Source organism: Eleginops maclovinus, chromosome 7 (genome assembly GCF_036324505.1).
Source record: "Eleginops maclovinus isolate JMC-PN-2008 ecotype Puerto Natales chromosome 7, JC_Emac_rtc_rv5, whole genome shotgun sequence".
NCBI lineage: Eukaryota > Metazoa > Chordata > Actinopteri > Perciformes > Eleginopidae > Eleginops > Eleginops maclovinus.
In genome coordinates, this window is record NC_086355.1 from 24238754 (window position 1) to 24262168 (window position 23415).

The window sequence follows — 23415 nt, forward strand, 5'->3', positions numbered from 1 at the left end:
ATTCGAAAATCAGACTTTTTAAGGTTATGCAATTTCAGGCAGGAGGAGGAAAACACAGGAGAACACAACCAGAGAATCAACAGGCAGGAAAACACAGAGACAGGAAGTAACACATGACACGGTGGGGGGGGGGGGGGGGGGGGGGGTGAAGAAGAACTTTCAAAATAAAACAGGACAGATCATGACACCTTGCCTGAGTGTGATATAAACTGCAGAAGAGTTTTGTCCTGAGTTTTGCTCACTGTCTTTTCACATACCTGCATTACAAATCTGTGGATATATCATCGGTGAAATACTTTATTTTAAGGGAAGTAGAACCATGGTGATCAAAAGACATTGACTACAAATTCACCTGTTTGATGTTTTCCATCTATCATATGCAACAGAAAGAGCAAATGACAGCATTTCATATCTGGGACAAGCACCAAAAAAGAGCAGGGACATTAAACCGACATAAATTTGTTCATTTGTATTTTCTTTTTGTTGGCATGTCACTCACGCTGCTTTGATATCAGGAAAATCATGCATTTATACGAGTTTGAGCCAAAAATGTACACCTTTTAATTACAAGACACCTGAAGCATGAATCAGTAACTTAACAATACATGAACAATAATGAAACAGAAAAATTCAAGAAAATTCAAGAAAATCATAAAACAGGAGACCGAATGCCTAATTTCCATCTCCTGAATACAGCATGTTACTGTACTGTACATCTTAGGACTTATATACAAGCTGTACAATTCCACTGTTCTCAAGAGTGTGTAGGTCATTTCAACACCACGCGGTATCCATCCGTGCTTTCATCTGGGTGACAGAAAAACAATCCAGTCAACAATCATTAAAAATACGATGGGGTGTTTTTGGACTGGAGAGAGAGGGGCCTACGCTGTATTTCAGATTTGTACATAGATAACACCTTTGTGTCCTTCCCCCTGCTCCAGGCTAGATATCACCTCCCTCAGTCACATTTTTATCGATACTTACAGGTCAGACATTTTGTAAGGCAGCAAGTCTCTGATTTCCCAACAAGACCACACAGTTGTAATTTTTATGATACACCCCTATTACAACCACACTCCAAACATTTGATCTCCCGCTTCATTACTGCTTTTGAGGCACCAGCAAGTACTAGTCATCTCAGGGATACATGGGCAAAAGAACTAGGAGTCCCACTGTCGGAGGAATTATGGGAGGAGGGCCTGTCAAATATACATAAATGCTCTATAAACTCTAGATATCGGTTAATTCAATTTAAAGTCACGCATAGACCGCATTATTCCAAAACTAAACTTACTAGAATATTTGAATCAGTGTCTCCCATGTGTGATAGATGTGGCAGGGCCGAAGGCACACTCTCACATTTATTCTGGCACTGCTCAGTACTGGACAACTTTTGGCGTGATATATTTAATTGGTTCTCTCAGCAATATAAAATAAACATTCATCCAGACTGTACCCTGGCAATTTTCGGCTCTTCTGAGAAGACTTCGACCCTTCCTTCCCACTGTAGGCAGATCCTTAAAACAGGCATGGTAGCAGCTAAAAAATATTTTACTTGACTGGAAGTCTTCATCACCCCCTTGCTTTAAGAGATGGCTTAACGAAATGGTCTTTGTTTCCAGATTGGAACAAATGCGTCTTAGCAGAGGGAATGCACCAAACTACTATGAACAAATGTGGAAACCGTTCTTGACCTTGCTTGATGAGACCTACATAGTTAATGTATGAAGCTGGCTGCTATGTGATATCTGTATTTTATTTTAGTATTTGTTCTGTACTGATCAAAGGTTTGGATTCTCCTCTCAGGGCTTTTTATTTTTATATTTTTATTTTTGTTTCTTTTTCATTATTATTTTCTTTTATTTCATGTGTGTTTGTTTGTTTTTGTTGCAGTTTGTGTTGTCTTATTGTTGTTGTTTTTTTTATTCACTCCTGACGGTATCGTGAGACCGAGAACACTGGACTATTTTGGTTATTGTATACATTTCTGTCATGTGTAGTCTCTGTCTTTTCTTTTATTACTTAAATGATGTTATGTAATACTGTCAGATGTTGTATACTTTGTAACAAAACGCTTAAAAAAGTTAAAATAAAATATTTTAAAAAACAATCATTAAAAATACAACTGGTCCAGCTGCACCGTGTGTGTGTGTGTGTGTGTGTGTGTGTGTGTGTGTGTGTGTGTGTGTGTGTGTGTGTGTGTGTGTGTGTGTGTGTGTGTGTGTGTGTGTGTGTGTGTGTGTGTGTGTGTGTGTGTGTGTGTGTGTTGTGGAATCAGACGTTAACTTTGATAAATGACTACCTCTTATAGTGCTGAGGATGAAGCTTGTTTCCTCCCTGAAGTTCTGCACCATCTGAAACACACAGATCCACGTCAACAGATGTGTTCCATTCCCAGAGCGCTGCATATCACAAGCTAGAAGATCAGATATAATCATCTATAAATCCTCATTCTCCTTCACATTAAGGCTTGTAAAGGTAATAATTAGCTTCTGCTAACCTATGAATGGCTGTGTCAGATGGTCAGCTTCAGATAAAGACTTTAGATTAGAAGCATTTATTGTCATTATATATGTGCAAGAGAGGAAAGCTCCTCCTTTTTAAGGTGCCATCAAAACATACAACAACAAGGACACGCATCATTCATATATACTTAAAATAATAACTAAATGAAGTGCAGGAAAAAATAAACGACCACTCCACATGTTTCTTAACTCTCAATCTCTACATGTATGGCAGCCAGTCCAGTGTCTGTTGAATTCCAACACAAAGAAGTGCTGTCAGTAGTTTATAGAATACAAAAACTAAACTAAACAAACATTTAACTCAAACACATATCTATAAATAGTAAAACCAGAGAATCTGATAATACTGCAGTGGCCTCTTAATTATTTCCAGAGCTGTATGTGTGTATAATTATATATACACATGTATGGGTTATTGCATAGGGGAGGAATGCTAAGCAGAATTAGTGCCATGATTGCTCTGTGGAAGACAACCAGGTTAAATAGAACCCTCGAGGTCAGACCCTTGGTGTGATTCTTTTGGGTCTGTGTGAACGCCGGACTAAAAACCTGGTGCTGACTGAACTGTCGATCTCTTGCCCGCCTCAAGACAGGCCAAGGACTCTTAAGAGATTTTATTGAGCTGTGACATTAAGGATCATGGATTCAAGATTGAATGATTCAAGATTCAAGATTCAAATTCAAATGGTTTCCACGGTCAAAATATATCTGATTTTACAGATGCAACTACAATAAGACTCATCATTGAGGCTAAAACAGACTCCAATCAAAAGCAATATCAACAGGCGATGTAATGTGGTTCAGGGTTTAAGTGTTTCCTTATTATTAGAATCAGAGATGCTGACAGGTGGTGGCTGTTCCTGCTTGACGCCACTGTGCATCATTTGTATCATTATGGGCCATCCAAGAATTGGAGGACCTTTAGACATCAATACTTACTTACTAATACTAATTTTCATGTTCCCTGATGTATTAGGGGGAAAACAGGCATCAAAGGTACATTTTTATAAGATGTTTTATCTGTTGCTTTTTAACAGCGCTCAGTGGGCTAGCACTTTTAAATCAATAGAAATCCATTTCAAAAGTGTCTATTAACCTCTTGATCTAACTATAAGTTAAACACATTTTGAGTTTATTGTTAAGAAAAATGGTTAATTATTGCAGTCTTAACATGGTTATCCAATGTAAAAGAAGGCAATTCATATTCTGGACAAAACAGAAACACTGACAGTGGGCCACACAGCTTCAGTTTAGAGTTTAAAAAGAAATGATGTTTATGATTTTTCACTCTTACAGGAGACATATTAACAGAATACCAAAAGAAGTAAATAAAAGGCAATTCTTTTTTTAAAGGTATTTGTGGGCCAGAGAGCCTTTATTGGAGATGTGAGAGTTGAAAGGGGGGACAGAGGGCGGGACATTCAAACCGGCCTACTATGCAGCAATGACCAATGTTATATTTGACATGCCAGTTGGTCACCAAGAAGGAGGGAGCAGAGAGAAATGCCCTTTTATGAGGAGCTCGAGAGCTATTTGATATTTTAAATAAGATTTTGAAACCAATTTTCCTACAACTGCATTTACAATCTTTCCAAGGACACGTTTATCTAGCAGAACAAGTGCAGTCTTTAGCATTTTGGGCATGGATTATTAGACATTTCATAGGTGGGACAGAAAATGTCCTCTAATTCTAGAATGACCCATATAGTTCTTAGTGTGGACCACCAAGGAGCCCCTTGTGTAAAGTTAGAGATAGTTGATAGGAGACGTAAGGATACCTCGTCAGAGACTAGGATGTGGATCCCGCTGGGCTTCTGTCTGTAGATGTGTGTGATCTGCTGCGGAGGGATGCTGTACAGCATGGCGATCTTCTCAGAGAGGTCCATCAGCGTCAGCTCCTCCAGGTACAGAGCGTGGTAGACTGCAGGGAACACACAGGAGGGAACACATCAACCTGCTTCATGTACAGAACACTACCTAACCTCACTTTTCATTTTAAAGACGTCTTTGCACACTGTGAGACTATAAGCTTGGCTGTGAAAACAGAGTTTTTTAAAGAATGTTCAACTTGCTTTGGCCACCAGCGTTTGACAGATTTGAAAGGGAGGACAGGGTGAATGACCATTTAACATTCATCCAACATTTTATTGTTATTTCTCCAGTCAGAAAAGATTATTTTCCTGTAAATTGACCATCAGGGCCAGACCTGGACATAGGCAGTATAGGCGAATGCTAAGGGCGCATCCATCTATGGGGGGTGCCATACATTTGGGAGAAGAAAAAAATTAAATAAATGTTTTTTTAAAACTATTAACAATGTCTGAAACTATGCCTACATTGCGTATAGTCGACAAACTATAGTGCGCAATTCTATCCCACCAAAAGGGGTGGCGGCATAATGGTCAGAGCCGGTACTGGTGACCATCAGTGTTGAGGGAAAAGGAATCTGAGTAGTTGTAAAGAGAAATGTAACAAAAGTGTATTCATTATTAATATATTACTAATAGTATTAATTATTGTAATGCGTTATTTAGTTATGTTTTTAGTTTATACAATCAATTAAAGAACCTCCCAGTGAAATGCAAACTTCCATAAGATCACTTAATAATAACAACTACAGTCTGACTAGTTACACGGAGGCAACAATGGCTGACATTTGCTATGAGTGTACATAAGGAAGCTAACGGTCGAGTCAATCTATCCAAATGGTGAGCGTACAGTAGCTGAAATGCCCTCTGGACATCAACATTCACCCAATGGTTTTCTTTTGGTGAAACAAAAATACTTTTCTCAGAAGGTTACTCTGTAACGGTACAAGCTACATTTTAAAGATAGTAATGTTGCAGTTACTTTTTAAATGAACACTACCCAACGCTGAAGATCCATTTGTAGAACCTCCTGATATTCATGACTGGAAGCACTTCTGTACGGTGGCCGATAGGTGCAAACACGCAACAACTGCCCTAAACCTTTCCATCAGGAGAAACCTTCCAAAACGGTGTAAATATAAAAACACATGTGCCAAAACAACAGAAAACAGGGACAGTAAAAAGTGGTGGACACACCTGGGACCGGAGCGCTAGGTGTTGTTCAGGATTATAAAGTTGGACAACAGTCTCTGTTGGCAGAGACAGTCTGTCAAAAAAGTGTTTTGGCAATATATCTGAATTGAATAGTTACACATGCTAGTTTACAGCAGATCTGCAATAATATCAAAGGGAATCATGCGACCAGACTGTTCAAACAAACCGCTAAAACATTTTAGGTTAGTTTCCAAAAACAGAGACAGTTGTCCAGTTTTATAATCCTGAACGAACGTAATTGGCTAAAACATAATAACTTAATTAACCTACAATGGAAGAATCTAGTAAATGAAATCAATGGAATGGAGACAACAACTATGAGAATTAGAAACCAGATGCATGTCTTTGAGGAAAGATGGGAAAAAGTATAGAACATCATAATAAAGATTTATAGTATGAATATTGTATCTATTCTTTTATTATTGTTGTTGTTGTTGTTATTATTATTTCCTCTCAGATTTGTCAACTGTTAAGTAGTTAGTTTATGTACCTAGATGTGTTTATTTTGTTATGTATGCGTTGTGATCAATTTCATAAAATGCAAATAAAAAGTAATATAATCCTGAACGCCACCACGCGCTCCGGTCCCATCTGTGTGCGTCACTTTTTAGTGTCCCGCTGTTTTGAGCTTCTTGCTGATTTTTTTTGCATCATTAGTAAGCACTGTGCATGTTTTCTAAACCGCAGCATGTTTCTCCAAATGGAACTGTTTTAGGCCGTTTGCACCCGTCGCCCACTGTGCCTCTCCGTATTCATTGATAGTCCTTTAAAATGTGTTTAGATACTTTAAAGAGCGTACTAAAATATTAAACGTGATTTATAGAGATCACAGGACAATGTATGTGCACTTACTGTCTCCAGCCCCCGGCTTTATGGCAGGTTGGTGTCTGGCCTGCTGCTGACACACATATACGGTGAGACGGGGCTGAATGCACCTGGGAACGTGAGCAGAGCTGTAGGTAAGACACACATCAGCAGTTACATGACTTAGTTTGCCCTCTTACCTCCTCACTAAGGCTAACTTGTCAGACTTAAATGCAGGTAGTGGAATGTTTCTGTTTATCAAAGTTATCTTACTATATCTGTATTCATTATTGACATACGTACTAACACGACCTCTGAAACATCAAGGGCTGAAATATGACTCTGCTTCCTTTAAAAAGCAGTCATGTATAAATAAACACTGGTGATCTTTACCAGTGCATGGTACAGTATATCGAAGTCAACCTTTTTCTTTTTCTTCTTCTTCTGTTCAATTATTTGTTGGTAGTGCACAGTAATTGAAGGAAATAAATGTGAAAATTTTTTTATTAACTTGATCTTGTCTCCTCTGGATTTTAGTTTAGGGTTAGAATACGATGTTTACAGAGTTTTACTAATAAAACTAACCTGCAGTGTGTAAAGTAACTAAGGACCTTTACTCTAGTACTGTACTTCAGAAACATTTGGAGAATTTACATTTTTTGAACCTTTGTACTTTCACTCCACTACATTTATTTACTATAAATATATACTATACTATAAATAATGTATTTGAAAATTCATGTTTTGATCATGAACTTTGAAAAATACAATGATGCACTCAAACTAAAATGAAGTTTCAGGGTATATTGATTCACTTTAGCAATTTTTTGGAATAAATGATCTTTACTCAAATTGACTTTTACTTTGATAGTTGAGTCCTGCTTTCTTTCAGTTCTACAGATGTTATGCTTTCAGATTGAGAAAGAAAACGTGTTTTCAGTTTGAATGAATCATAGTATTTTTTAAAGATCCGGATCAAAACTTACATTTTCAAATAAATGTTATTTTTGTGAATGATCAAAACTGTTGGCCCATATTTAGCTCCATTTATCTTAATGTCTCACCTTCCTTTCATCGTATTGAAGAGGCGAATACCGTCTGCTGGACCGCAGATCTGGATCAGGTCCTCCCTGCTCATCCTCAACAGATCTGCACCTGCAACAACAGCAGAAGATCCACTCTGCTTCCTTCCTGCTCAAAATATTCAGGGATTTCATTTCATATACTTTTTTAAGTCTGAGCCATCAGCTCTGTGCCTGCTCTCTGAATAGTGATTTTTATTTCTGTGCCGTTACCTGAGAAGCTGCAGAAGAGCCTGCAGAAAGGTGAGAACCTGTGGCGCTGCAGCCACTGCTGAGTGTCCTGCGGTGAGGACGATGGCAGGAGGTGCTACATGTCAAAAAGAAGAAGAGCCCTTGAAATGAGTCTCCAAATAATGGCCTAAAAGGGATAAGAGAGCAACATTAACACTTTCACTGCACCGCTGTCCCTTACTTACATCTGAGCAGGCGGGCATTAGCAGCTCCCCTGGCTGGTTTGGAGAACAGTTGCTACGGAAACATCCACACAGGAAGGAAGAGGAGATTAAAGTGATCAGCTGAGTGTTTGTCTGTCCATTTCTAATAGTCTGCTTTTATCTATACACACAGTGAGGAAGTTCACTGATAGTAAATCCTGTTGAGCACCCACAGAGGGAGCTGTTAGCTCCATGTGTTAGCATTACACTAAAGAACGCTCCACAGACTTTAGACCTCTGAAATCACAAACAGAGCTACTGAAACACAAAGTACATAATACCTTTTTACACTTTTATCTTTATTAACCAACGTCATGAACCAACAGTACCTATAGATTAACGTACAGTTTTTCAGAGTTCCATTGACTATACCCACATGCTAACATTGGGCGATAATGCTGACTCACCCATCTGTGAAGCTGCAGGAGGTCGGGAAGCTGTGGTAAACTGGTGATGGAGTGCTGCTGCTGTGGATGCTGAGGTTCAGAGCATCAGGCCAAGGGGAACACTTAGGAGAGAAACACAGTAAATCCCGATTTCATCACAACAAAGGGTCAAATACTTTGTGTAAGGTGCTGCATGAACCTCCAAAGGATTAGCACTGACCCCTGTCAGCTAGATGAAGTCTATTAGTCTATGTCGCCCTGTTTGAGGGTTTTCTTCTCATCAACATTATTTCCAACAGGCAGAAGCTTAAATAAACCCACAGCAGATTAGATACTTCTCTGGTGAGAAGGTGGAGCCCATTGCAGTACCATCTTCAATGTAAGAGACATGGCAGTGTTTTGTTTGCAGCTCACCCTACACCCAAAATATCATAGAAAGGTAGCTTTACAGTTTTAAAAAATACTTTTAAAATCTGTATTTATAATAATAAATATATCTTTTGTTTGTGAAATATTTTGGATAATTGTATTAACCCTAATTACTTCTCAACAGCTGTTTGTATATTAAAGCCTGAATAATAAAAACATATATATACTATATAGCACTAAGAGAGAAACTACGTAATAATTAATGAAAACCATGTGGCTGGTAGCTTTTACCGAATTACATTTTTTAAGGACTTGAACTTAAAGACCTTTATTTTTATTTTAACACTGTGTTATCACTTTCAGTAACAGATCTCAGTTGTTGTTTCAGCACTGTCCTTCAGTGACCTCTCTGAAGTCACACATTATTGTTTCCCTGCTTCAGCTCAGATCCAGTTTGTTTGTCTGCGAGATGAATGCCAAACCAGATTAACACAGAAAGTGCTGAGTCACTGGACACTGAGACACAGAAGAGATGCGACCAATGATTGACAGAGCTGTTGAGCTGCAGCACATGAAGTGAGATTACTGTAGGCTGAGATTAGATATTAGATAAGATCAGATACATTCAGATCAATAAAGTTGCAGCATTACAATGAAAGCAAACAAAGGAATGGAATGTGTCCGGAGACAGAACTGGGGGGGGCTCACCTCTTTGAGCACAGTGCTCTCATGAGACTGTTGGTACTTTTCTCTGTCCTGCAGCGCCTTCTTATCAATCTTCTCCCTGTCCGTCTTCAGTTTGCGATCAGCTCCTTTAGGCTTAAAAGATGGAAGTATAAACACCTGACACAATGTATGTATGCAGAGAAAAATAATCCAGTTTTGTGTGTATGTAATAGATCACATGCTCTAGGAAGCAGGGGTATAAACATTACACACATTAGAGAGCAGTAAGGATGCCAGGACATGTTACTTGTTTCATATCTGTTACTTATTCTCAGTCCCTGTTACTCTCACACCAGAGTGAGTGATTGATAGAAAAGTGGAAAGACCAACAAACAAGTTTCTGATGAGTTTTATTTTGGATAACGTTTGTTTTTACGGGGTTATTGTCAATTGAATCTGCTGGTTTCGAGGAGAGCATACTAATGCATGTTTGTTACATTAGTACATTATAAACAGGTTACTATGAGTATATACTAAGTACTAGCAACAATAACTCAAAGTATCACCTTATAAAACTAATGAAATCTGATTACTTCCCGTTACGTTTGGATTATCTTAATATTAAATGCAAATAAAAAAGAAATACAAAATAGAAGAAATATCAATAAAATGTTTTAGGATCCCTGGTGTACTAAGTAAAAAACAGAACAATGCGACCTTAGAAAAGAACAAACTTTAAACCGTTGGCAAGCCCTGTTTGGTGGTAAGGAACAACGAGTTCAAGGTGTTGACTTGACCTCCAAATTCCCCAGATCTCAATCCGTCGAGCATCTGTGGGATGTGCTGGATGAACAAGTCCGATCCATGGAGGCCCCACCTCGTCACTTACAGGTCTTAAAGGATCTGCTGCTAACGTCCTGGTGTAAGACACTACAGCACACCTTCAGAGGTCTAGTGGAGTCCAGGCCTTGACGGGGCAGGGTGGTTTTGGCCGCAAAAGGGGGACTTACTGAATATGAGGCATTACCAGTAACTTGATAAAGCATTTTTGTCATGTAACTGTCAGGGAAAAGTTACTTTTATTTTGGGTCCTTATTATGAAATTCTGTTGCATGTAATCTGTAAATGTAGAGTGGTACAGAAATGAGTCGATGTTTTTTTTGAATGAGTTTGTGGTTAGCCTGATGATCTGGGGTTAACACGGGTTGAAGAGATGTTCAGGTTCTGTTCTATAACATAAAATACGTCAGAGCTTGAGAATGTTCGAAGCTTCTATGTGTGATAAAAACAACGGGCGCTGACAAATTAAATAGACTACTAAACTTCATCACACTGAACATTAGCCGCCATTAGCTTAGCGGAGGTGTTGCGCAGCCATGTGACCGTGATTTTTGTACTTCTGGTGATCATATTAACACTTCAAAAATCACAAAGTGGTGTCAATATGTAGAAATTATTCTGCTGAAATAAACGGGATATGACTGTGTTTGCCACATAATATTTTTTACCATTTGCAGTGGAAAGATCCCATTGCTTTTTGTGGAGGGAGCCTTTTGCGATGCTAACTCTCAGGTTGGCCTACAAAAAACGTCTTCACTGCACCACTCTGTTCCCTGCTAATATCATGTATTTTATGTTCTGTCAGTGTCTGCCATATAGCATCACACGTCAAACTGATAACAGATAATTATTGCAGTCATAAATCCTGGGAAACCCCCCACTGAGCCAGGTGTTAGTGGTTATCTCTCCAGTTAAAGGGGCTACAGATACCTCTAGGTTATTTTTCTGATGTGTTACCTGGCCCAGTTGTAGGACATAACCTGGTGCAACACACAGATGATGCCAGTGGGCGGGCAGTTTCATACCTTGAAGACTTTAACCTGGCAGCTGGAAGAGCTGACATGCTCCATGTACTCCCCGTGTTCATTGGTGCTGAAAGTGTCCAACTGGATACGAAACGGCACTCCTTTCTCCCCTCCGTGCTTCCTGGGGGTGAACTCAGTGCTGATGCAGTTTACCTGGGAACACACAAGACGACAAAATACTGAGGATACATTTGTTAGCAGGCTTGGGGATTACATGTTACGGGATGATGTTATCAGGAAACAAAAACAGTAACTTTACTCCCTTACAACAACATTAAGAAAATGTGCAATCAGATTACTGTTACATTTAAAAAAATAGGATTTCTAGCAGGATTACAATGGATCAATAAAGATAAACATACTTTATTATAGGTTTACGTACTGCCTGACTTCTTTTTGGTTTCATTTAGGCTACGTTCTTTATTTAAATGTCTTTTTTTAATGCAGTAGGGGAACACCTGATTTATTAATCCACAAGAAAGAGTTTGCTCTTAATTAATTTATTAAAATAAAACAGCATTTATTATCTACTATTCTGTGAGGGCTTGCCAATGATTTAAAGAGGACACATTCTGATCCTAAATCTCTTGGTTTCTTCTTTTCTAAGGTCACATTATTCTGTTTTGTTACATAATACACTTCAATAAAAAAATCTTATTGATATTTTATTAATTTATTTGCATTGCATTTGATATTGAAGTGATCCCAAAGTAATGGAAAGCAATCAGGTTACATTACTTTTATATTGTGATACTTTCTGATTACATTATTTTAACTAGTGATTGTAACAGACTATTTTTGAAAGAACCCTCCCCACTCTGTGTGTGAGTAATGTATTAACCCCTCCTCCTGACGGTGAATCTCTCTGTACCTGGATGAAAACAGAAGCCTTCTTCACAGGATCCCAGAGGAACTCGATTGTGTTGAGATGCATGGGGTGTGAACGGGGCTCCACAATCCCCTCTGACAACGGGATATCTGCAAATCATCACTCAGTCACTTTGCAGTTCTTATAAAGCCCTAAAAGACGGTTTCTAAACGAGTTTCTTGCTATGACCCATGGAGTCCTGACAGAGTGTTCTGTTGGAGCATCTTCAGTTATTTCTCTAAAGGGATTCACATCTAAGTGGAAAAAAAGGTGATGTCACACGTTACACGCACCACAATAATTAAGCAAATGCAATATATGAATAAAAAATTTCAGTTTGGACCGTATCAACAGGTGAGGAAAGGTGTGAAAATGAGCGTGTATGATCACTGTGAGGTAGGTCAAGCTGAAAAATGCAGGGATAACTGCTGAGTCATATGTCTGGAGAATAAATGCTGACTTCCCAATAGAGTAAAATCCTGATTTAATGGGTTTTTGGTCCAGTGGAAATCAGTGATCAGTGATCTTTGACCTTTTTTGTATCACTGAGCTTTGATCTAACAACTCACAGTCATCTCACCTATATCAAGGATCCGGTCTCCAGGTCGGTTCCACCTCCATCCCTCCAGCTGCTGGTGCTCCATGTACTGCAGTCGGCGGTCATGAAACACCACGCGCACAATGCTCTGTGAACAGGCGGGATCAGGAGTTCAGAGCACAGAACAGATACAGCTGGAGCGGGGCCGCCCGCACATGGCCAAACAGCGGGACTGTTGGGCAACGTGCAAACAGGCTCCCCTCTTTTATTCATTGAAGGCAGGTTAAGGAGGAGCAAATGTATCAGATGTCTGCAGTTGATGCAGCACCGACAAAGATCAGGGCTCCCACACTCTCTGACATCTCAACTTAGCATCGTCAAGAAGCTTCTGCTGAGATGTACAAATGTTGGGTGTGAAATAGTCAGAATCGTATCTTATGATCTTAGAAATTATTGTCAAACCAAAAAGAGTGTTTGGTTCTATAATTTAATTTCCAATTCACTATCTTCAAGTGGTGTGGGAACCCTGGACAAATAGCGTCTCTCTGACTGCATGTGCTGCAGAGCCCGGAGCTTCTGGGACTAGCTTATTGACACACTCCGTGCTGGCTATTTAGCATATCGGTCAACATATCAGACAAAACTAAAATATTCCTCTCCCTGCTCCTAAGAGAAGGACCTCATTAAAGAGGCACTCCATCAGATCTGCTTTGGAGAATTAACTTTATTAAAAGAATCCCTGATGTAACCTTTCAACAGAGAGCTTTGTTACAAAGTTTGCATGTTAGCAAGTGGGTCTAACAAGGGGCAATATCCAGTTGCATTAGGGGAAATGTAGGATTTGTGAGAATTGTTGTCATTTCGATAGATATCAGCACATGAAAAGGGGTTTGTTGGTTACGTAACTTAAGAAAATGTAAGTCAATTAGGAAAAATGATGGCGGTATTAGGGACATGAACAGTGGTCTCCTGTGTGTGTTTGACCCGTCCACCCTGACGTCTGTCCACAGACTGTCCCTCTTTTGAGTTGACCATGTTCTCCCCTAACTCCTGTTATTGTAATTCCGGCCATTAGAGGTCACTAGCTAACTATGTGGAACCCCCTCTTGTGGTGATGCAGCTTACCAATAATTGATAACGGCCTACTCAACCAATAAGGAGTTAGAGAGGGGCCATACCACCTTAAATCTCTGCTCTGGACTAAACACTGGCCTCAGCTGCTTTGATTTTCTCCATTCCAATCAAGCCTCTTTATGAAAGCACTGTGGAGCGCCTCTTTAAAAGCAACCTTGTGAAGCCTGCCAGCACATAAAATAAATCAACAAATTAAAGTAACCACCTGCAGAACCATGCATCTGTAGTAAATTTATGGGGGGGCCTCAGGCCTGACTGAGCAGCAGCTCTCAGAAGCCCTGCAGCACGTCATGTGTTTGCAGAGATGCCACCTGTCCCATTCCTGCGTTTCTAGGATGCTACCGCTAACTTTACAGGCCCGTGCTAACGCAGCCTGACCACAGAGACATGTGAAGTGGATGCACTCACATAGAAAGGGAATAAAAGGAGCTCTCCTGACTCTCAAGTGTGTTGACAAATGCCTTAAAACCTCTGAAATCTAGTCACAACCTGTGTACAAAATAACGTTGCATGGCAGAAATGATGCTGCTCCTGGGTTTGATTCAGAAGACATGGCATCAGGAATACAACATTTAATCTTTTTATTTCCATTAAAAAAACATCCAGAAGTAAAACTGATATAATGATGCCAAAGTCTTTCTGAAAACAATCCCAGTGATGCAGACACAAGCAGGTTGTTCATAAGAAGAGTGTTTACTGTAGAGAAGGGAAGGGCAGAGGAGGTGTGTGTGTGTGTGTGTGTGTGTGTGTGTGTGTGTGTGTGTGTGTGTGTGTGTGTGTGTGTGTGTGTGTGTGTGTGTGTGTGTGTGTGTGTGTGTGTGTGTGTGTGTGTGTGTGTGTTAAATCTAGGAAGGAGGAAAAGGCACGTTTGGGTGATGGTACCAAGCTCACCGAGGCGGACACCCCGGCCCCTGAAGTGGAAGGAAGGTTCAGGGACCTGTGACAAACCAGGAAATGGCTACATGAAAACAGACAGGAGCAGAAAGAGGAAGAGGTCATGTGAAGGTAAAAAAAAAGACAAACACAATACCGCACACCTACCTTTACATATTTGCAGCTTATATCTGTATACTCCACTAGTTTTCTGTTAAGCAAACGGATTTCGTAGGACTGACCTACATTTTAAAACATTAAAAAAAACCTGATTAAAATTGAAAAATGAGAAATCAGTCAATCAGAAAAGAGGGGCAGTGGAGATAGAAATTAAATCAAATTAGAAATATATGAAGGCAGATAACACTTTTACCCTTCTGATCAAATATGAAGCTAAGTATTATAATAAAATATCATTCAATAACCACAGGGGGACACTAAGACTAACTGTGAATGCTTTTTAAGGTATAAATACTGATCTGTGGACCCTCATGGCAATTACCTTTTGGTCATTACAGCCATCCTGACATGGCAGAGCAGTAGTGACAGGAAGCTCGCTGTTAATGTGTTTCAAACCAAATTACTGTACAGCAGATATGCAGGGCAAACTTGGAGATGAATAAAGCACAAGTCAAATGTTTCAGAAAAAATCAGAAGATCAGAGGCAGAGCAGGATGTGAGGTCGGAGCACATTTCGGCGAGAAGAAAAGACAAAAGGATAAAAAGAGGGTGAGTTAGTTTAGGAGATGACAGTAGACACATGTAGCAGCTCAGGTAGCACACAGATCAATAATTCATAGCCTTTGATTTGATGGCTTTCAAACCTTGCTACCATGACAACAGTAGGTTGGTTAATCATTTTCATTTATGTTATTATAGTTATGACAGTCCATTGTTATAGGATAGCCAGTGTGTGTGTTTTAACTACTGTCTCCTAAATACTGAAATCTATGGAAGGAAAACATCGTCATATTACATTCAACATATTTTAATGTTGAAAAAGAAATAAAACTGAATCTATCAAATCCGTCCATCTTCATTCATGAGAGTTACATTTCCTGCTTGGAAATTTCAGATTTCAGAAACTTGTTGAGCCTAATAACAGAACACAAATTCAAATCAGCCGAATCAGCAGGCGTGTGCGTCTGTAGACAGTGACATCGCCCTCCCCCCCCCCCCCCCCCCCCCGCCGCCCTTTGCCACACCCCCTTCCTGCCAATCGGCATCATAACATCAACAGAATATTATTTCCAGATTTAAATGTAACCACAGATTGCAATATGAAAGAAAGTAAAATGGTTTATCTTAATAATTCATAAATAATTATGACTAAAAATAACAAATATTCTCCGGCTCTAGCTTCTCAAACATGTCATAAGATGTGTGTGATTTGACATGAAATACACTATCTCCAAGTTTAAATGTTGGTCAGACAAGGAAGTGACTAAATAATAATAAAACATTTGATTAATAAAATAAGAAATCGGAAATAAAACGGCAGATAAATCAATAAGGAAAATGATCATTAGCTGAACAACTAAAAACAATATAGCTATATAACTAAATAATTCATTCATAAAAATAAATAAATATTATGTGTTACTTTGAATCCAAGGAACTTCCAGAGCTGCGACTGCTGCGCACTCTGACTTTACGGTGGCCGCAGGGTGCCAAACTTGGGGTATAAATGTCAATGTATACAAGTGATCTGGATTAAATCGATAAAGATTTAGCCCAACCCCAAGGCACAATGGATTTGAAATCCTGCATCAGCGTTAATGTCAGCTGCAGGGAACATGTGACAAGTGAGCTCCGTCCATTCAATCAGCATGGACATTCACCTCGCAGCGCAGATAGCTACCTTGGTTGAGATAAGTGAGCGTCTCCTCCTGCTGCTTCACAGCCGGCGAGGTGGCAGCACACAGGACGACCTGCAGCGGGGTTTTCTTAGCAACACTTTCAGCCGTGAGCCTCGCTTCTTCATCTTTCAAGAAAGGTGCCAGGGCCTCTCTGAAAGAGCAGAGGGAAGAAGAGGGGCTGAGGACGAGAGGTCACCACCCGGACTCGCTTTTATCGAATCATTTAAGTTTAGAAACAAAGGTTAGAAACACAATGTCACTAATCTGGTTCGAGTTAAGAGGTGGGGTAAAATCCCATTTAATCTAAATTTGTTTCCTTAATATTGATTTTGAATGTACTGCTCCATTAAAGGAGACACAAATCATTTTATAAAAAGTACATTGTTTTTTTTAAATGTTACATGGCGGTGGACATTTTTTTAAATGCTGCTGATGTGCAAATGTGTTGTAAGCACTATGAGCACTTCTACTTCTATATTTTCGTGTGCATGTAAAGTAAACATCGCTGCTTTGCATTGACACTTTGATTTAACCCGTTGTAAATAAAACGTTCCCCCAGTGAAATCCAGATGTTTCCAAAGTTGCTCTGTGCTTTACCTAATGTAACTAGCAGAGTGCTGGTGGTAGGACTCAGGCTGCGGGTGGCAGAACAGCATATTCTCCAGGGCGGTGTCTTCTTGTGTCCCGGGATCACAGCTGAAGGGGGGGAAGTGGTGGTGGAGGCAGACGCAGCTTTGGCTTCCTCAGGTCTCAGCTCAGAGAGGTTTGCGGCTAGACCTCAGCGCCTGCCTGTTATATGGTGTCTGTGATGTCATCAGTACTCCCACTCTCTCTGCATACCTTGGATGACCTTAGAGAGGGGAGTGTGCTACAGCCCCCCCCCCCCTTCCCAATGTTTAGCTTGGTTGATGCATTAATAGCAGCCTCACCTGACCAGCTGTTGACACTGCCAGCAGCTCCCATTGTACTCACTCTCAGTAATGTTGTGTGGAGGTGAAAACAAACATGAGGCGGCTGCAGGATCTGGTATAATATAATATTACAATAAAATGAATATAGTGTATATAAAGTAGTGGATGCTAAATTAAACATATCTGGCAAAATTCTGCTTCATCAGACACTTCAATCCCAAGTGTGGAGGAGCTATTCCGATTGTGGAAACATTACCAGTATTTAAGTCAAGTATTTCAGGAAAATGTTCTTTAAAATTAAAAAATCTGAAAAAAATCTACAAAAAAAACACAAAATTATATATATATATATATATATATATATATATATATATATATATATATATATATATATATAACATAAATCATTTTAGGAAAGCAACGATAAATGGGACTGACGTGGTTTTATCTGCTAATAGTTTCATCTGTACTTCAACAACTATTATATTAACTATTCATATTATGTACGTTAAAGTAATTACAGCTGTCACACATATAGAGTGGAGAAATGAGTGCCATATTTAACTTTAAGATGTAGTGAAGTAAAAGGATAAAGGAGCATTTAGAAACACCATCCATCAGTTCTTCACTCACATTAAACATCCTCTGGAGACACATGGTGAATCAGCAGACAGGAAGGGGATGGAAAAGTGCATTCGAAACGTAATTAAAGCGGTTGAACAAATGTCTCGGAGTTGTGACAGTGTAGTTTTATAAAATGGAAATACTTAAGTTAAGTACCCTGAACACATACTTTAGTACTTTTGTTCAAGTACTTAGTTACATTCCCCCACTGATAGGCACGGTCCACTGGAACATGTGCGCACAGCTGCAGTCTGACCCTGCTGGTTAATGTTCACCCCCTGCACACTCCAGGCAGCGCCCCCTGTGGCCGCAGAGCTGCAGGCAGAAGAAAACAGGAACACACTGACTCTTCTCTGTGTTGATCATTCTGAGAGGAAGAAGCAGAGACACATCCAGATCACTTCTTCGTTGGTTTATTTCTAGAGCAAACCATTTCTTTACATTGTTGCAAACCTATCACAGGTGGAAGTTAACAAAAAAAAACCTTCTGTACAGTTGATGAGAAAACAAAATCAAATCAAATATAAATACAGGTTTGAATATTACATGAGCGACGGAGACAAAAGAAAGACAGTGTACTGGAGAACATGCATAGTGAACAGCTGTTTCTATAGCAGTAATGGGATTACATATGCTCCTTTGAAGATTGGTCGACTCCCCCCTTGTGCCAGGTCTGCATCTGCATCACATGGCTTTAAAATAAAACAGATTGAGAGGATTCAGGAGAAGGAAAGTAAGGTAGAGAGCAGACAGGCATGTTGCAGTGTACAGGGCTGCACTTTGCCAAAACCATTTTCAGCACCTAGACTTCAGATGCTGCCTATTATAACACATAAGTCTGTACATTCATTTACTTAAATAACCCCCGGTCGGCTCACTCGCAGTGGTATGAAACACCACTCAAATAAAACAGTGAGTCACAAACCGTCCCTCCAAGGACTCGGTCACAACAGAATTTAAAAAGGCATAATGAGTCTGATCCCTTTCTACCATAGTGAATCATAGTGAACCAATAATCAGAGCGTGATCAGAGGGAGGAAACCTTTTCCTGATTAGGGATCCACGGCTGGACTCGGAGCAACATCCAACATTGTAAAGCTTCTGGGTTCCTCAATCTTAACACTGCAACAAAAAGAGGTGTGACTTCCACCTGCTTTAATACACGGAACACATGGTTTAAGTACATGTTTTGTACCTTTTACATACATGTGGCTGATGTCTGTGGCCACCTCCTCTGCTCAAATCAGAGAGGAGTCATCTGATGATGTCACAAGTGCACTTTAACAGCCAATAACCCGGGCCCTTTAAAACAGCGTGTTGGCATGAGCTGCAGGCTACATGCAGGGTGTTTTTGCTAGCGTGCAAAAAGGTGGTTGTTTTTTCTTTGACACTATGTAAAACTTTGCGAAGCAATGGTCAAAAAGTGTATGTACAAAATACTGAAATGAATGGATTCAGAGTTATTGCAGAAGCTGTGTGGGGGAAACGGCTAATACCGTAGTTACACGGTCACAGGTCAAACCGGGTCCCGCAGATTCACATCTTTCTGAGAGCCAAGTGCTGTACAGGAGTCCCAGTCAACCTGTGGAGTGAATAAGGCCTAGAAATGTCTTATTGGTGTCTCCGATCACTCGTATCCCAGCAGGAAGCATCTGCAGTATTTACAGCAGGACTTCCTCCTCAACACGGTCTCTGCTGAGCAGCAACCTCAGAGACCTACAGCCTCACACTGGCGTGGGGATAGCGTGTTTAACAGAATGAGTGCAGGAGGTTCTGTGAGAGAGTACAGGCAGCACAGCTTCATCTTCGGCTGATTGTAAATTTCAAGACGAATTTAACAGTGCAGTTTAACAATTTCTTCTTCAATTCGTCTGCACAGTATTTGAAGGACTGTCAATTATGTAGCTGGAAGTTTTCCTGCTGCTTTGTTGAGTGTAACAATGTTTTTGGGAAAGGGGGTTCAATTGCCTTAGCCACTTCATTTAAAATAAGCATTTAAAAAACTGATTAAACAGGAACTAAAAATGATCCTACAGTACGCTTTCAATTGTTTGACTTAACCATCTTTTTTTGTTTAAGTATTCGTTTTTTAAAGCTCCCTAAACCAAAATTCATCCCAAAACATACAGGGCTTATTACCATCACTGGGCCAGCCAAATGACATTACATCCCAAACTGTAGTCCATCTGACACAAGTTCCTCCCCTCTGGTTCTGAATGATTCCTGGCCTCCCCTCTTTACCTTACCTAATGTGAGAGGAAAAACAGGCTGCAACAGGAAAAGGGAGGATGAAAAGAAAGAGATATTTTTCTATTTTCCCAAAGTGATGACTGTTGTTTCCCCCCCCCCTCCCATTTCAACCCAATCCACAGTTACATTCAAAAGTTTCTAGAGCAAAATCAGGGAGGAGGAACTAAAGATTGCTGACAGGATTTCCTGTGTGCGGAGGAGCAGTATGATGAGGAGGAGGAGTCCTTCTGTCCCCTAGCTGTGAGAGGACACGTCTGAGGAGCTGCTGCTGTTGCTGTTGGTGGTCTGCGCTCGCTTGATGTACAGGTTCAGTAACTTCATCTGGAGAAAAAGATAAGAGACGGTCATTGTCCTGGAAATGTATCTTTTAGGTCTCATAGTTCTTTTCTTCTACATCTGTTGCTTCGGCTCACTGGCTCTGACCCAGAGTATCATGCGGAGGGAACCATAACTTGTGACCCTTTGTCTCCTGCTCCTGTATAGATCATTTCTGTTCTGTGTGATTTGGTCAGATGCTGTAACATTAGCTGCTGCAAACATTTGGCCTTCCAGCTAGAAATAAATTCTGTTAACTGTTTTAACTCTTCATTAAATAACACAACTATGGTTTAAACTTGTGAATTTATTTATTTCTTAAAAGGTCCCCTATTATGCAAAATGCACTTTGCTGTCTTTTCTACGTAAATATGTGTCCCCGGTGTGTAAGGAGACTCACAAAGTGTCAGAAAATACAACCCTCTCTCTTTTCCTCCTTACCCACATCTCTAAAAACGGGGGTACAAACAAGCTGATCCAGATTTGCTATGACGTCATATCCGAAATGTGGACTGGCTTTACATTGAACTCCTGGCAACGTCCCGCCCACGTGACACGTCTTAACCTATCGTCCCCCATATACAGTTGGGACCTGAATCCCCTCTGCAGCACCTCTGTGTGTGTGTGTGTTCAGCAGGATGTCTGCAGGAGGGACTTAGAGTTGTTGTATATAATACATATAATGTCTCTGTTCTAGTGGTAAACACTGAGAAGTGTTTCAGAAATAATGCTGGATGTGGTTTGGAACATAATATGGCGTTTAATCACGGCAGCGTTTAGCTGAGTTTCTCCGTTAGAAACTTCTCAGAGATCTGCGATCCAAAGGGGCGTGGCCAGCTTCAGCTCATTTGCATGAAAGCGATAGTCACAGAATCAGCACTTTCGAAAACAGGGCTGAAACAGAGGGACAGCGCACATGCTAAAATCAATTATCTGTTTGGTATTTTGAGCAAAACAACTCAGACATGTTTTTTTATATATTTGAGACCTATAATATATGCCATAAAAGAGCATAATAGGAGACCTTTAACATAATGTGATTAATTTACTAATTCATCTTCCCTTAGTAGCACACATACTGTATAACCAGAAAGACTATAACACCTCTGCTGTGCAATAGCACTTATGTGCAATGTGAATATATACTGCTTTATAATAATAATTGTTATTATTGATGGCTGCTATCTCTTAGTTAGACATTAACTAAACAACTGCAGTATATACTTCCACCTTTAATACTATCACCTGGCAGCTATCACTATATTTATTTAACCAACAGGGACAGTTCACATTAATCAACATTTCTATTGTTCATCTGTAGTCCCTGGACAGATGTTGTAAGTCTCCCTAACAACACATTTCATTTACAAATACTATCAGTAAAACCATGCAACATACATTACATAATACACAGCAGGAAGACAGCTACAGGTTGAGGCACACACAGGGGGGTAGATTGTCTCAGTGTTGACAGCTGATTCCTCACTAACCATGTTTTTAACAGGATTTAAATCAACTGAGGGTATTCTGTTCTCTGATTGTGGCTGGGATTGATTTCCATTGTTGAGCAGTTTATACAGAAACTGTGGATTGACTAAGTTAACTTTTCCTGAGTGGGATAAGGCCGTCTCCTCTCACTGCAGGCCGTGGATGATCATGTACAAGCATTTGCAAATTTAAATGATGTTTTCCAGCTCATCAAGTTGTCTTCTTCATGTTTTGCACAGTGCACAGATTTCTTGTCTAGGGTTTTATACATGATGCACTTTTTTCCTGTATTTACATTTTTATTTTAATATTTTAAGCATGCCTCTTGAATAATGTTAAGCTTTTTTTGGCTCTTAACCTTTGCTGTAATAATGTACATGTGCGCTCTGTGTGGTGAATAAAGGTGGTCTGATTCTAATTCTGATGGCAGATTCCCTACTACATCGACTCCACAGGCTGTGAGCTGGTCAGACTAACAGTGAGGAATTTTTAGATAAACTCTTTAGTAAATAGTTTACACCAGGGGTGTCCAAACTTTTTTCCACCAAGGGCCACATACAGAAAAAGATACGGAAGTCTGCGCCCTCACTAGAGGTGAGGTATATTGCCTTATAGGTTAAGTTATAACTTAGCAAAATCACTCAAATTAATCAAAAAAGGTACATTAGGGTTCAAACTTAAAAACAGCCTACATCACAGTTTTCCAAAGGGTTTCATTAATTCTGTTGGCAGCTCATTCCTTAAAACACAAGCCTCAGACTGCTTAAAATAAGGGGAAATGTGAAGGGTATATTTTAAGCTTGTTACTTAAAATGACGGATTTGACATTGGGCTTTCTAACACATGAATACTACTGTGTAATATATGTTTGGATATATAATTAAGAAGTGCAATATAAGCTAAGCACAAGTTTCATGTGGGGGACATATTCCATTATACTTCCATTATGCTGATTCAAAATGGACCAGAGGCCGTAGTTTGGACACCGCTGGTTTACACCATTATGTCCATCAGTGATTTCCCATTTATCCTAATGTTTCAGACTGGTTTCCTTTGTAAATGAGTGGCTAGATGTACTGGAAGTATTCAAATAAAATAGTAAAGAATCACTGTTTGGTTATAATGATGGTCATATTTTAGAGATTGTAAGTGGACAAGGCATTGCTTTGAGGTGTGACGAGACAGAAATGGGAGACCACTGCTGTATGACATACTGCCATGAATGTTCCACTGTGGAAGTATCAGAGTGGATCTCAGAATACAGGAAGATGGCTCATGGTATACCAAACAGTCCATTCAATTTGTATGAAAGTGTCTCCTTTTCCTCTCCTGTTCCTC

The 23415-nt window shown here is 39.8% G+C and overlaps 2 protein-coding genes across 14 annotated transcripts in view; both read right to left on the bottom strand.

Annotated features, from left to right (window-relative positions):
• Positions 1-145: 145 nt before the first annotated feature.
• tfcp2l1 (transcription factor CP2-like 1) lies at positions 146-17250 on the bottom strand. 13 transcript variants are annotated; one of them, XM_063887028.1, is made up of 15 exons: positions 17087-17250; positions 16492-16640; positions 14649-14872; positions 12666-12771; positions 12089-12195; positions 11218-11370; positions 9395-9505; positions 8339-8439; positions 7914-7965; positions 7711-7804; positions 7480-7570; positions 6464-6564; positions 4307-4449; positions 2306-2357; positions 146-807 (listed from the first exon to the last, which is right to left on the bottom strand). In XM_063887028.1, the coding sequence occupies exons 1-15, from the start codon at positions 17143-17145 to the stop codon at positions 770-772; spliced, it is 1581 nt and encodes a 526-aa protein (XP_063743098.1). In that variant the 5' UTR covers positions 17146-17250; the 3' UTR covers positions 146-769. The 13 variants fall into 13 exon arrangements, 9 of the variants coding, with proteins under 9 accessions (XP_063743098.1, XP_063743096.1, XP_063743105.1 ...); XM_063887026.1 differs by having other exon boundaries at positions 7480-7606; XM_063887035.1 differs by having other exon boundaries at positions 7480-7606; positions 14649-14715; positions 17087-17177.
• Positions 17251-18421: 1171 nt separating this feature from the next.
• The window catches only part of clasp1a (cytoplasmic linker associated protein 1a), a 92050-nt gene continuing 87056 nt past the window's right edge, over positions 18422-23415 (bottom strand). The window contains 1 exon segment of the mRNA XM_063887701.1: positions 18422-20595. Within this exon segment, the coding sequence (XP_063743771.1) occupies positions 20509-20595 (87 nt within the window). The 3' untranslated portion in view covers positions 18422-20508.